This window comes from Phascolarctos cinereus, unplaced genomic scaffold, assembly GCF_003287225.1.
Source record: "Phascolarctos cinereus isolate Bilbo 61053 unplaced genomic scaffold, phaCin_HiC Scaffold_4;HRSCAF=312, whole genome shotgun sequence".
In the NCBI taxonomy this organism is placed as follows: Eukaryota; Metazoa; Chordata; class Mammalia; order Diprotodontia; family Phascolarctidae; genus Phascolarctos; species Phascolarctos cinereus.
The window spans coordinates 217,519,017-217,534,172 of record NW_027555847.1 but is presented as its reverse complement, the minus strand read 5'-3'; the positions used below and the strand labels follow the sequence as shown (position 1 = coordinate 217,534,172).

At 41.6% G+C, this 15,156-nt stretch overlaps 1 protein-coding gene across 3 annotated transcripts in view; it reads left to right on the top strand.

Annotated features, from left to right (window-relative positions):
* The window catches only part of ADAP1 (ArfGAP with dual PH domains 1), a 163,522-nt gene that overhangs the window by 36,644 nt on the left and 111,722 nt on the right, over positions 1-15,156 (top strand). For all 3 annotated transcript variants that reach the window (XM_020978682.2, XM_020978680.2, XM_078152915.1), the window contains exons 2-3: positions 132-262; positions 7,348-7,439. In XM_020978682.2, coding sequence (XP_020834341.1) covers positions 132-262; positions 7,348-7,439 — 223 coding nt within the window. The remainder of the gene's footprint in view (positions 1-131; positions 263-7,347; positions 7,440-15,156) is intronic.

Genomic DNA, 15,156 nt, shown 5'->3' with positions numbered 1-15,156 from the left:
ATTTGTAAAGATAATACTTGTAAATAAAGGTAATGTTTGTAAATTTTAAAATTCTGTATAAAGACTAGCTGTCATCATCATCATCATCATCATCATCATCATTACTCTTATTGTTATTATTTGCTTCTTAGATCCTGACTGGGCCTCCTACACCCTTGGAGTATTCATTTGCCTGAGCTGCTCAGGGATACACCGAAACATCCCCAACGTCAGCAAAGTGAAGTCGGTCCGTTTGGATGCATGGGATGAAGCACAAATAGAGGTATGAGGTCTGCTTTCTTGGCTGAGTCCTCGGGGCGCCCTGGGAGGCACTCTGGTAACCAGGTTGCAGGGCTCTTTTTGGAATTGAGGCAGGATCAGAAAGGGCATGTAAGTTTGCTAAATGCTAGTATGACCAAAACTCCACAATGTCTGGAGCTACTTGGGGCATGCTGTTTCCCATGTACAGCATTCTGGTGTCTTCCACTGTCTCACGTCTGCTTCTTTGTACTCCCAGCTCCCGTCATAGCTCGCTTCAAGGGCCCCCTCTTTAGGAGGTTTTCCTGAGTGCTGCCCACCTCATGACAGAGAAATGGTGATATGTAGAATATAGAATTACGTAGGATAAAAAATGAATTTTTGACATGACTAATGGGGAAATATATTTTACTTAACTGTGCTTATATGATACAAGACTTCCTTCTTTCCTTCCTCCTCCCCTCCCCTCCTTCCTCCCTCCCCTTCTTTGCTCTCTTCTTCCCTCCCTTTTCCCTCTTTTCCCTCCCTTTTTCCCTTCCCTCCTCCCTTCCTTCCCTTTCCCTTCTTTCCTCCTTTGTTCCTTTCTTTCCTCTTTCTTTTCTTCCCTTCCTTTCTCCTTCCTTCCTTCTTTCCTCCTTTCCTCCCTCTGTTCCTCCTTTCATTCTTCTCTCCTTTCCTCTCTTCCTCCCTCTTTTCTTTCCTTCTTTCCTCTCTCCTTTCCTCTTTTCCTTCCCTTCTTCTTTTCCTTTCTCCCTCCTCTATCCCTCCCTTCCTTCTTCCATCTTTTCTTCCCTTCCTCCCTCCCATCCTCCTTTCCTCCTTTCCTTCTTTCTTTCTTTCTTTCTTTCTTTCTTTCTTTCTTTCTTTCTTTCTTTCTTTCTTTCTTTCTTCTTTTCCTTCCTTCCTTCTTCCTTTTATCTCTCTTTCCCTCCCTCCCTCCCTCCCTTTCTTCCTTCTTTTCAGTGAGTGGGAAGAGACAGAAGAGAGAAAAATAAATAATTGGTCATTGAAAAAGAAAATAATGAACTGATTTCCTCAGCTGTTAATGCTACTCTTCCCCTACTCCCATCACTATGTTTGTAAATAATTGCTTTATTTATGTATCTGTGAACTATACCTTCTCTAGTAAAATGTAAGCTTCTTGAGGACAAAGCTGGTCCCACATTTGAATTTACATCTCTAGCGCCAAGCCTGGTGCCTGGCACATACTGTACTTATTGATTGATTTTCCTTGAGAAGACTCCAAGTAGGCAGGTGGGGAACAGAGAAGGTCAGATATTTACAATTCCCCTTCACCCCCCTTCTTTGTGTTTACCACTGGAATCTGACTACACCAGAAAACAGTGTCCCGTAGGAAACAAGGCAAAACAAAACAAAAGATTCTCTTCTGTTTGAACTTTCCTCCCGGAAAAGAGAGGACCTAGCAATATGCCTTTGGATTTTTAGACACCTGGTCCAAATTAATTGTGCTGGATCAAGAAGGGTTATCCAGGATCCTTCCAATAAGAACATTCCTGCTTCTCTAGGAATTAAATCCCATCCCGGTGGAGCATCTCTTAACCCCCTGAACCAAGAAGTACAGAGAAGCATTTGTTTTCTAGATAGTCCTAACTTCTACCAAGAAGGTTGCTAGCTTGAGTGCCCTAATTCCTTTCTGCCATGATGATTAGATAATGAGTGGCAGCCAGGGGTGTGCTAGAACTAGCTGAGCTGGCCCTCAGATTGTTAAATCTTCAGTCTAAGCATGAATACCTTGGAAATCAGCAAATGCAGCAAACCAGGACTTTATCATTTTGTTGATTGGATCAGTGGTGCCAGACTCCAATAGAAATGGGGACTGCTAAGCTGCACATAAGGATCCCATTGGCTGTATATGGACTTATAAAACCACATATTAACATCATCTATATTTTGTTGTATTTTTAATCATTTTGTTAAATATTTCTCATTTACATTTTAATCTGGTTCTGCTGTGTGAGCTCGCCAGCAGGTAGGCTGAGTATTTGACACCTCTGTTCTAGACTCAGGAAGGTGATGAAGAAAATGTCAATGATGCAGATTAAACTGAAGAGTGTGTTATGTATCCATCTCCCCTACCCCATCAGCCAGTTGTTATACCTTTACTAGCATACTTCTGATACCAGCTCACAATAATCAGGTTCTTTAAGATTTACAAAGCACTGTGCATTCATTACCTCATCTGATCCTCACAACAATGCTGTCATCTACGTGCTTTTATTATCCCCATTATCCAGGTGGAAAAATTTGAAGCTCAAGGAGGTTTAAGCTATTTGTCCAAGGTTTAGTGAGTAACAGAGGCAGGATTTGAACCCAGATCAAGGCAGGGTTCTTTCCATTGTACTATGCTGTAAAAATTATTTATTGAGGGCCTGCCATGTTCCAGACACAGAACAGAGCCAGGAATTATTGATTTTAGTACTAGAAAAAGGAAACTTTGAGATTATTTACTTCCCTTCATCCTTCAATTCAATAAATATTTATCAATTGCCTGCTAGTTACAGTCAGTCAGCAAACATTAATTAAGCACCTACTGTATGCCACATACTTTGCTAAGTGCTAGAGATACTAAAAGGAAAAAGAAAGCTAGTCCCTTACCTCAAGGAGCTTACAATCAAATGGAGAAGTACACAATCCAGTGTACAACATACTACGTTAAGTACTCGGAATACAAAGTCAAAAAAGAAACTCTCCCTGCCCTGTGGACGAAAACATTTTTATTTTTTCACTTAACTGCACCTACACTAAGATCTAGTCCTTCCATCAGGCAGAGATTTATGCCAAAGACATCTCACCCACTTAATCATTGTGGATACCATCTGGTTTTGTTCTGCTCTGTAGGGGGGAGGGTCACAGCTGGAGTCCCTGTTTGTCTCAGGACTGGCTCAACAGCTAACCAAAGGTTGAATGTCTTGTGTGGTGTTCCGAAGGGAGAGTCTGAATTCAGTCCTCATCTGGGCCAAACCAGATGACCTGTTTTGGCAGGGACAAATGGATGGATGGATGGTTGGATGGATGGATGAATGGATGGATGGATAAATGGATGAAAAAACATTTATTCATCAATTACCATGTGCCAAGTACTGTACTGAATGCTGGGGATACAAATACGAAAGCAAAGGTAGTCCCTGCCTTCAAGGAGCTTATATTCGGAGAGGGGAGACAACACACAAAAGGAAATGGTGGCCAGGGAGAGGAACGTTGATACAGAAAAGTTGCAGAAATTCTAAGTGGGGCCATAGGAAAGTAGATTGACGTACCTTATTCAGGAAGAGTGGCCGAGTTGATGTGATTGTGTATGGGTCATAGTTCTAGAAATAGAGGAGAAGATGAAGTCGGGGAGAAAGAATACTCAAAGATTGCCAGAAAATAGGGAGTGAAGGATGGTGGCTGAAGTCGTGGTCTCTTGAATATCTTGAGCATATAAATGTACAGCTGGGTGCTGGGGGGGCTTCAGGAAGGATCTCAAGAATTCTACTTTCAGATCTTCAATGCAGAATAGACATATGTAGAAGCCAAGAAGCCTGGTGATTGGGGGAGATGAAGGTGGGAGGTGAGGGAGACTGGAATCCTGGGTTTATCATCCTGGGAACCTGTAGGGTAACTTCAAGTCAGTAGCTTAGAAGGGTTGGTGTGAGCAATTTTCACCTATCTGGATAGATGAGATTCCTCTCACTAGCTCTTTCTCACTAGAAATATCCCTCTCCATTGCCTCCCTTTTGGGAGAGGAGACTGGGTGAATTTTTAAGTCCTCCTTCCCAAAAAGTTATCAAAGATGGCAGCCCTGGAAAAGACCCAACACCATGGTGTCTGCTGAACTGGTCCAACTGATTAATAAAGAATGCACTAAGGTTCTAGGTTGGAAGATTGTAATGCCTCAATGATAGATGCTAACATTATTACTATTTCTGTTATTAAAAGTAATCCAGTTTTGAAACATTATGACAATCAGTCACTCAAATATAGCATAACTACTTACTGCCAGTCATGGAGGTGAGAGGGAGAAGGAAACAAGATGTTTTGTGTGTTGTATTCACTGAAGAAGTTAGGAAGTGGGGTAGCTTGTATATTATCACTGTTGGAGGAGTTGGAAAGTGGGATAGTCTGCATGTCATGCCAACTCTTTTGAAGGAATTAGAAATTGAGATAGCCTATGTGCGATTTCTGGTGGAAGAGTTAGGAAGTGGGATAGCCCATGTACTAATAATATTGGAGAAGTTAGGCAGTGGGAGAGCTTATTTTAGGGCATTAAACCAAGAGAAAAAAGATAGCAAAATGGTTCTTTGACATTCAGAAAATAATCCTGTTCACATCAGCAAGAATGTATTCGGCACTTTGGTTGCTGCTAGGAACACAAAGTTTAGCTATGAGGTGGTCCCTGACTTCGTGAAGCTTATAATCCAGTAGCTCTGTTTTGGTGTTCCTGTGATCTATTCATTTAATTGTTGTTGTTCAGTCCTTTCAGTCATGACCAACTCTTTGTGACCCCTTTTGGCATTTTTTTGACAGAGATACTGAAGTAGTTTGCCATTTCCTTCTCCAGCTCATTTTACAGATGAGGAAACTGAGGCAAACAGGGTGAAGTGACTTGCCCAGGGTCACACAGTGTCTGGTGCCAGATTTGAATTTGGGTCTTCCAGATTCCAGGCCTGGCAGCCTATCCACTGTACCACTTAGCTGCCCCTGGCTCACTTAGTAAGCATGTCAAAATCATAATAAGAATAGCAATAACAGTAGTTAGCATTAAATAGCACTATGGGGTTTTACAAAGAGCTTAACAAATATCATCTCACTTGATCCTCATAACAACCCTGGGAGGTGGCTACTACTGTTATCCCCATTCTACAGATGAGGACTTCACCAGGTTCACACAGACAGCCACTAAGTGACTGGGGCCAGATTTAAACATTCACTCCAGGTCCAGCACTTTCTCTACTATGCCACCTGATTTTTAGGCACATAAAACATGTGAGTGAGCATGTCTGGCATCCATATCCTTGACATTACAGTCAGATCCCATCTTTATTGCTAAATGAAACCTCGTAGAGGAAATAAACATTCTTACAAAAACATGTTTCCCTTACACGCCCCATGGCTACAAGTTTGCCCAGATGATTTTATAGGACTTCTCAATGGGTTTTACAACAGTGTATAACATGAATTTGCGTTTGGGTACCTAAGATAGGGATAAGAACTATATAGAGATAGGACCTGTGATTTCTCTGATAAAAAAAACTCAGACGTGAGGAGACTCCCTCTACCAATGTAGGTCAGTACCTCCTAGGCGCTTTATAGACATAGTTGCTTAGAACAATGAGACTTGAAGTGACTTGCCCAGGATCATACAGACAGCATGTATGAGAGATAGGGTTTGAAACCTGATCTGTCTGGCTTCGAGACCAGCTCTCTATGCACAATGCACTCTTGTCTGCTGTAGAAACAGTTGCACAGTGGTTGTAACCCACGGCCTCGAGCTCAACAGGTTCTCAACAGATGTTTGTTGGTTTGCTCGTTCAAACTTTGGGGCTGTCAGCAAATGATGCATCATCCATTTTATTGTAGCAGGAGTGCTACTAGAATATTCATCCCTACAGATCCTAAGGTACTCATTCCCTCTGTATGCACCATAACCCTCATGGAGGCTGGTGCTGGTCTGGCCTGGAAGTGAGGTTGTGGGAATGGTGTCGTTGCCCTCTTCAGATTGCATCTAGCCCATTGACTCAGTGCTAGCTGAAAACCCAGAATTCTCTGAACAAAATCATAATGTTTAATCAGCTGGACTTTACCATAAAGCCTTAATTATGACCCACAAGTCAAAGGAATAGCTCTCTCTGTATAGTATATATTTTTATACACACACACACACACACACACACAGAGGCACACTCCGCATATATAGAGAAAATCCCATTATATATATTTACATATATGCACACATACATACATATATACACATACATATATGACTCTCTTCCCCATATATGGGAATATATGTATGTGTATATCCCCATATATGGGGGAGAGAGTCATATATATGTATTTCTGTGTGTAACTGTATCTATTACATAGTTAATTCTTGTGTCTTGAAGCTCTCTGGAGAGAAGCCAGTGGCCAGAGGTAATGATTTCTGATGGCCATCAACCTCCACATTTGACTTCGCCCCTTGTCATCTTTCCTGCCGCTTTTCCTGCTCTTTCCCTTCAGAGATAAACCTGCCATCCAGGGGTAGTCTGATAAATATTTAACAACCAGGGCTGCATGACACACTCTGAAGTTTAATCTGCATTATTATTAACATTTTCTCTACCACTTTCTTAACTCTACTCAATCAACAATTGGTTCAGGTCCTGGTTTTTAGTGTTTACCAATTTCTGAGGTATACATGTTTTTCAGTTGTGTCCTACTCTCCATGACCCCATTTGGAGTTTTCTTGGCAGAGATAATGGAGTGGCTTGCCATTTCCTTCTCCAGCTCATTTTACAGATGAGGAGACTGAGACAAACAGGGTTAATTGCCTTATCCAGGGTCACACAGCTAGGAAGTATCTGAGGTCACATTTGAACTCATGAACATGAGGCTTTACTTCCAAATCCAGTGTTCTGTCTGCTGTGCCACCTAGCTGCCCTGAGGCATAAATACTCACACTGAATTCAACAATCATCTCTGCTTCTAGTTAGATACTCTGTATCTATTTTGTAGCTACCTTATTATGTATGTACCATCTCTCCCCCAACCCCACCCCTATTAACATGTAAACTTCTTGAGGATAGGGACTGTTTTGTCCATTTTTGTATACTCAGTGTTTCAAACAGTGGCTGGCAAAAAGTACATGCTTAATAAGTGTCTATTGATGGACTAACTGACTGTTCTATCTGACCCTACCCAGTTTTAAGTCTGCTCTTGGGAAGTCTGCAATATCAATGTTTCCCTTCCCCCACCCTTTTATTAGGTTTATGAAATGGTAGACAATGTGGTCTATGGGCCAGAACATTTTTGTTTTCCTTTTATAAAATGCCATTAGTGCACAGTAGAAAAGAGAAAAGGACAGGATGCAAAGTTTCATAAATGTTGATTGTTTTCTTTCTTCTGCAGTTTATGGCCTGCAATGGAAATCATGTAGGAAGGGCCAAGTATGAATCGAAAACACCATCGTTTTACTACAAGCCAACGTTTTCCGACTGTCAGTAAGTAACAAAGGTTTGGCTTTGTTTTGTTTTGCTGGGAAATGGAATTTATTTACCCTTGCAGCTGCACCCTGTGTAATTGTACTATTGGACTTATGCCTTTAAAAAAAAATCACTGGATAGATTCAATTAGAAGGAGCTCTTCAAAGCTAGCTTTCTCTGGATTTATGTAGGTGGCCTATACCATGCATGGGATTTTATTTAATAACTTCAAGTGGATGTTGCTGGGAAAAGTCAATAGGGTCTGAATTCCCCAGGACCCCAAGTTATTAAAACTATAAAAATGTCGATTGTTAACTATTGTTTTCATTTTCTTTTTGGTCTCTTCTATTTCTGGGGGGGGGATGGAAAAGGAATTAACAATGATGTTATAGGTCTTCGGGAGCAGGTGTGTCCATATTTGTCATGCTGAATGAATGAACGAATGAATGAATGAATGAAAAGTAATTCATTAAATGCTTACTACGTGCCAAGGCACTTTGCTGAGTGCTGGGGATACAAAAAAAAAAAAGTAAGTTATCACCAGCCCTCAAAGAGCTCCACACTTAAGTGGGAGAGTGTATAGTTCCTATCAGACCGATGGTTTCATTTTGGTTTTTGAGGGGCTCCTGTGAGTGCTTATGAAACCATCATCCAGGGAGGGATCAGTGAAGAGATGATCTTTAAGGGGGCTCAAGTGTGTTTGCTGCCTGGCTGCTGCTCCTATGCATTGCACTGTGAGTATACCAAGGTTATAAGAAATAACCATTGGACAGGGGCTTGGTGGAGAATCTCCCTTCCCCACTTCTAAATTCTCATAGCATTTCATGCATCTCATGGAAGTTGCCAGCTTCTACCTGGCATTACAATTTTTTTTTTGTACCTTAATTGGACTTTAGCATCCTTGAAGGCACGGGCTGTGACTTATTCCTCCTTGTGTTACCCACAGTGCTTTGCAAATAATAGATGCTAAATATATGTGCTGTGGATGGTAGAATGAATGACTTCCTCAGAATAGAAGCATTTGTATTCATAGATGTGAGGTGAGGACGTGCGGAAGAATAAGCTTTGCCCAGCTTTCTGTGCTTAGTTTCAGAAAGCGTATATTAAAAACGCTCGATAAACCAATGGCTAAGACCATGTCTTTTAATGGTTCCTTGTCACATGGTAGCACTGTGGCCACTTAGAGATCATTTCTCTTTGTTCAGTTCCTCTTCTTAAACCCTTGCTCATGCATTACAATTTTTTGATCAGTTACCAAGTCATGTAGATTTTCCCTTTGAAATCTCTCTCATATCTACATCTTCCTTTTCATACCTCCTGCCACAATTCTTGATATTCCCTAGGTCGGAAACCTGCAGTGCATCTCTGTACCCTACTACTGTCCAGCTGGAGGCCCAATGGATGGAGCACTGGACCTGGAGTCAGGAAGACTGAGTTCAAATATGACCTTAGACTCTTAACTGGTTGTGTGCCTCTGGGCAAGTCACTTAACCCTGTTTGCCTCAGTTTCCTCAACTGTAAAATAGGGTTATTAGCACCTACCTCACAGAGTTGTTGTGGTGATGAAATGAGGTAATGTTTATAAAAAGCACTTAGCACAATACCTAGCACATAGGAGGCATTATATAAATGTTTATTCCCTCCCCGACATTGTAGTGAATAATGAGCTATGTGCACTCCAACATTATTTCACACTCCCCCTTTTCACAGGATTATAGATTTGTGTATAGCCAGAAGGGATCTCAGAAGCCACCTAATCCAGCCTCATTTTTAAAAAAAATTAGTATTTTTTAATTAACAAAAATTTATTTTTTTCTCTCTCCCACCTCCTACTCCACCAGCACCACCCCCCACCATGGAAAAAACAAAAACAAGAGCCTTGTAACAGATATACATAGACAAGTAAAACAAATCCTTCATTGACCAGATCCAGAAAAGATGTCTCATTCTGTCCCGAGTCCATCCCTTCTCTGTCAGGCGGTGTGTGCGCACACGCTTCATCATGGGCTGTCTGACACCGTGGCTGGTCATCATGTCAATCAGAGTTCTTAAGTCCTTCAAAGTTGTCTGTCTTTACCATCCAACTGCCTCATTTTTCAGACGAGGAAACTGAGGCGCAGGAGGTTGAGTGCTTTGCCCAAGGTTATAGAGCTAGTAAGCACCATGAGAGTCTGTGATCTTATTGTACCATGATACATGTCCCTCTACTACAGGCCAGTTTATTACTTCCCCTAAGAGCAAATACATCATACTTACATAGCGTCTTCCCTCCACTTGGTCTTTTTTTCTGTATTCTTCACTTTCCAAATCCCATCCATTATTCAAGAGTCAACTCAAGGCCTATACCTCCATGAAGTCTTTCCTGTCTACTCCAACTCTTATCAGGTTCTCCGGCCTATTAAGTACCTACTGTGTGCAACGTGTGATTGTAGGCTGGGGACCAAGTGACCAAGTCATGCAGGGAGGTGCAAACAACAAGACTCAAACAGCTCCAGCTCTAAGGAGCTCACATTATATTAGAACATGGTATCCTGACTTAGCCCTCCCCACTGGGCCTGTGGCTGTATAGACTATCTGCTGTGGGTCTGATTTGCATAGAGTTCACCATAAGGAGAGTCCTTTTTTTTTTTCCATCCCTGTAGGATAAAGCTCAGAGAGGTCCCAGTGTCCAGCAAAGGGAGCACTACACTGGAAATTAAGCCGCTCTGGGTTAGAGTCCAGATCTGTATATATCTTTATGGTGGGAGTCATTCTTCTGAGCCTCAGTTTCCCCATCCTTAAAACGTAGATATGACAAGGGAGTGGGTGAGGTTTATACACCTGTAACCTCTCCTTCCAGGGAGATGGAGGCTGGAGGACCTCTTGAGCTCAGGAGTTCTGAGCTGCAGTGGGCTAAGCCAACTGGCTGTCCAAACTAAGTTCAGTCTTAATGTAGGAAGCCCCTGAGAATAGGAAAGATAAACCAGCCCAGATCAGAAAATCAAGCAGGTCAAAATTCCTGTGCCAGTCAGACTGAGATTGGGACTTCACTTTCAGCCTAGGTGAGATAGGGAAATCTAGTCTCAAAAAAAAAAAAAGGGGGGGGGCTTGATAAATCCCTGCCCTTCCTGACTCAGGCTTGTTGTGAGCATTAAATAACATCATAGGTCCAGAAAGAAGGGACCTAGGAGGCCATCTAGTCCAACAGATAAAGTGGAAGGGAGGAGAATAAGCATTTATTAAGTGCCTACTGTGTGCCAGGCTCTGTTAGTTGTTGTTTAGTTGTTTTTCAGTAATATCCAACTCTTTGTGACCCCATTTGGGGTTTTCTTGGCAGAGATACTGGAGTGGTTTGCCCTTTCCTTCTCCAGCTCATTTTACAGATGAGGAAACTGAGGCAAACAGAGTGAAGTGACTTGCCCAGGTAGTAAGTGTCTGAGGCTGAATTTGAACTCAGGGAGAGAGTCTTCCTGACTCCAGGCCTGGTACTTTATCCACTTCGCCTCAGGCTCTGTATTAATTTTACTTTAAGTTTACATATTATCTCATTTTATCCTTACAACAGCCCTGGAAAGTAGGAGCAAATAAAATAAAGAAACTCAGACCCTATGAGAGGTGAGCGATTTGTCCAAAGTCACATAAGTAATAAATGTCAGAGGTAAGATTTAAACCCTGGTCCTTAAACTCCAAAACCAAATAAGTCTATGAATATATTTTGTAACTGTAAGCCATGATACAGATATAAACGATTATTATGAAAACTCTGACAACTTCTTCTGGTAGTTCAGCTTCAACATACTGAAATAAAATGTCTTCGGTTCTAGGCTGAAGTAGATTTAGCTGCCATCAACCGCAAGCCTTCCCCTCCCTAGACTTCTGGATGAGCAGAATCTGCTGTGGGTTTGATTTACATAGAGCTATCTTCATGTGGGGAGTTCCAGTTATGAATCAGGACAGGCACTTAGTCTGAGCTCTGTGCTATTTTTGAAATGGATTTTTGTCATCAGCAGCCTACACAAATGCTCTCTGGCCCACAAAACTTGCGTGAAGTCCCCTGCATATTGTCCAGGACTCCGTTCTTATCTACCACCTCTGGCCTCTTATTTTCAAGCCCCTACTGCCCAAACTGGAGTATTTTCCTTTCTGCCACCTCAAGTCCTAGTCAGGCTTCAGGGCCCATTCTCACCTTCTTTCTAAGCTGTCCCTGATTACTTCAGCCCTCCTTCATCTTTTTGAACTCTGTGCCACCCCGGACACTTAATTATATACTGTCCTGGACTTTGCACTAGCTACCCCATGTAGTTTCTGCTTCACCGTCACCCCCAGTGAGAACTGAACACAGGCCTGGGTACATAGGCAGCTGGGTGTAGCAGTGGATAGTGGACTCAAGAAGATCTGAATTAAAATGTGACGTCAGACACTTACTAGCTGTGTGATCTTGGGCAAGTCACTTAAAAAAAAATCTCTATTTGCCTCAGTTTCCTCAATTGTAAAATGGAGATTGTAATAGTATCTACCTTTCAGGGTTGTTGTGAGGATCAAATGAGATAATAATTGTACTTAGCATGGTGTCTGACACATAGTAGGTGCTTTATAAATGTTAGCTATCATCATCATCATCATTATTATTATCATCATTATTACAGAGTTGGTACTCTCAGTAAACCCTCAATCACTGGTAGGCTGATTGATCTCTCCTTCCTGCTCTCAAAGAGAAAACAGATTCCCATCTGTACAGAGAATACTCTCCCTCTTTCCCTCGCCTGCTCCCCTTGCTCTAGATACAGATTCCAATAAAAATCAAACAAAAGGAAAAGTAATCAAATAAATGTAAGGCTAAGTACCTGTTGCTTCATTTCTTTTAGACCTACTGTCCAGATTCCTTTAGGTCTGCCTTCCACTGTGGATGTGTGTGTGTGGATGAGCATGTGTGCATGTGTATGTGTATATGCATGTGTGTGTGTGTATTATCTTTGCACCCTTCCCTTCCCACCTCACCTCCTCAACCTTCCACTACGTTCTTTTAGAACTGAGACTATAGGGCAGCTGGGTGGTGCAGTAGATAGAGCATCAGCCTTGGAGTCAGGAGGACCTGAGTTCAGATCCGGCCTCAGACACATGATACTCACTAGCTGTGTGACCCTGGGCAAGCTTGATTGCCTCACCAAAAAAAAAAATAATAATTGAGACTATGGTTCTACCAAATGATACCTGTGCATTCTTAGGAAAATCCTGCAACCTCTCTAGGCCTCAGGATCTCATCTGTAAAATGGGTCCTACTCAATGACCTCTAAGGGCCCTTCTGGTTCTAAAACTGTGATTCTGTGTTTCATTCATCTTCCTGTCCCCCAAAGGGCCTAGGGCAGGGCATCATACATAATAGATACTCAATAAACACTTGTTGTACAGATGAACTTCTGCCCTGGGCACTTGGGCCAGTATTTATTTTTGACTGAATGTTGCAGATGCTTTACTTCTGTGACCTTCAGAATCTTGGCATGGCTAGAAAAATCTGAGAGCCCCCTGGTGGCCAAAACTTCCTTATTGTAAGTTCCAAGGATGGCCAACCTAAGACTAAAGTATTCGTGGATTAAGTATTCTCTTCACATTGGATGGCAGAATTTCATACCAGCACAGGACAGAATGATGAAGGAAGGAGAAGAATGCATTCTCTATCCTTGGGGAGCTCATGATCTGACCTACAAAGATGCCACTCAATTTAACATTTACAGGTATACCTCAGAAATACTGCAGGTTCTCTTTCAGACCACTGCAATAAAGCAAATATTGCAATAAGCAAGTCATATGAATTTTTTTTTGATTTCTGAGGGCATATGAGAATTATGTTTATACTGTACTGAAGTGGGCAATAGTATTGTGTGAGAAAAAAACAACAACCAATGTACATACCTTAATTAAAAAATTCTTTATTGCTAAAAAAAATGCTAACCAACATCTGAGCCTTCATCAAGTCAAAATCTTTTTGCTGGTGGAAGGTCTTGCCTCGATGTGTATGGATGCTGACTGATCAGGGTGGTGGTTGCTGAAGGGTGGGTTGGCTGTGGCAATTTCTTAATATAAGATAACAATGACATTTACCACATCAATAGACTCTTCATTTCACTTGAACACTTAGAGAATGCATTCTTAGGGTTATTAATTGGCCTAATATTAACATTGTTGTGTCTCAGGGTATGTGGAGGTCCTGAGGAGAGGCAGAGAGACAGGGGAATGTCTGATCAGTCTTAGTCAGAACACACGCAATATTTATTGATTAAGTTTGTTGTCTTATATGGGTGTGGTTCATGGCCTCCCCCTGCACATTTACAATGGTAACATCAAAGATCACTGATCATGGAACACCATAACAGATATAATGAGAATGAAAAAGTTTGAAATATTGTGAGAATTACCAAGATGTGACACAGAGACACAGTGTGAGCACATGCTGTTGGAAAGGGTCGCCATCAACTTTCAATCTGTAAAAAATGCACTATCTGTGAAACACAGTGAAGCAAAGCACAGTAAAATGCAGTGTGCCTGTACTAAATACCTGCTTTATCAAAGACACTTTTGTATTAGGCATTGTAGAGGCATAATATTTAACAAGATATATCTCCTGTCTACAGGAAGCTTACAATCTAGCAGAATATAGAGCAATAGGAAAAAACGATAACCTTTTATTAGCCTAGTTGCTTTATCCCTTCACTCATTTGATTGTCATGACAATAGAGCAGAAGGCATGATTGATCCCCATATTGCAGATGAAGAAACTGAGGCTCAGAGAAATTAAGCTCAGTACACATTTAGTGCAATTAGTTGGTGGCAGTTACGGGATTGGAAAGGGTTCCCAATTCCAGTGATCTTTCTGCTACAATAATTGCCTCCCCAGCCTTCATTGATGGAATTCTAGGGTTCACTTTGTTAAACTGTAAGAGAGAGTTGGGTGATAAGAAGAAACCTTTTTTTGCTTAGGGGCCTGAGGATAATGAATTGTGTCTATAATTACTTCAGGTAGTAGGCAGCTAGGTAGTGCAGGGGCTATAGGGCAATGCTGGGAGCCAGGAAGACCTTAGTCCAGATCCTGACTCCACCACTTAATGATTTGTGTGACCCTGAGTCCTTAACCTTTCTGTGCCTCAGTTTCCTTACTGTAAATAGAGAATAGAAACACCTACCCCCCCACAGGGTCGTTGTGAGAATCAAATGAGTTAATACACGTAAAGTACTCTGCAAATCATAAAGCGTTATGTAAATATTAGCTAGTAATGGTAGTACTTGTTTGGAAAGGTTGCTAACGTGTTGATTTGACTTGAGGCCAGATCAAGAGTTAACATGTGTGAATTTGTGGATTATCATAACCAAGAGCTTATAAGCAATTTTTGGCTCTCCAGTTTGAATTCAGTACTGTTTACCCCCATCCACATTCCCCAAAGTGCCCACATGGTGACAAAGGAGCTCTCCACAGCAGGCTATGAACAACCCATTCTCCCAAAGATAATTTTCAATCCTGAGGGGCTGAGCATACTGACCCATGTTCCATCCATCTCACACCCTATTTCATAATCCTGTCTGCCACTAAATTTTCATTAAATATCTCACTCTACAGGCAAATTACAGAAACCTGGTCCCAGTTCTTTGGTAACTGATATTCTTCTTTTGTTTTCTTTAATAAACTTTATTGATACCTTTTGTTGTAACAGAAGAGGCCTCTGAGCATAGTGAATTGAGAGCTGTCCTTGAAGCCAAGAGAACT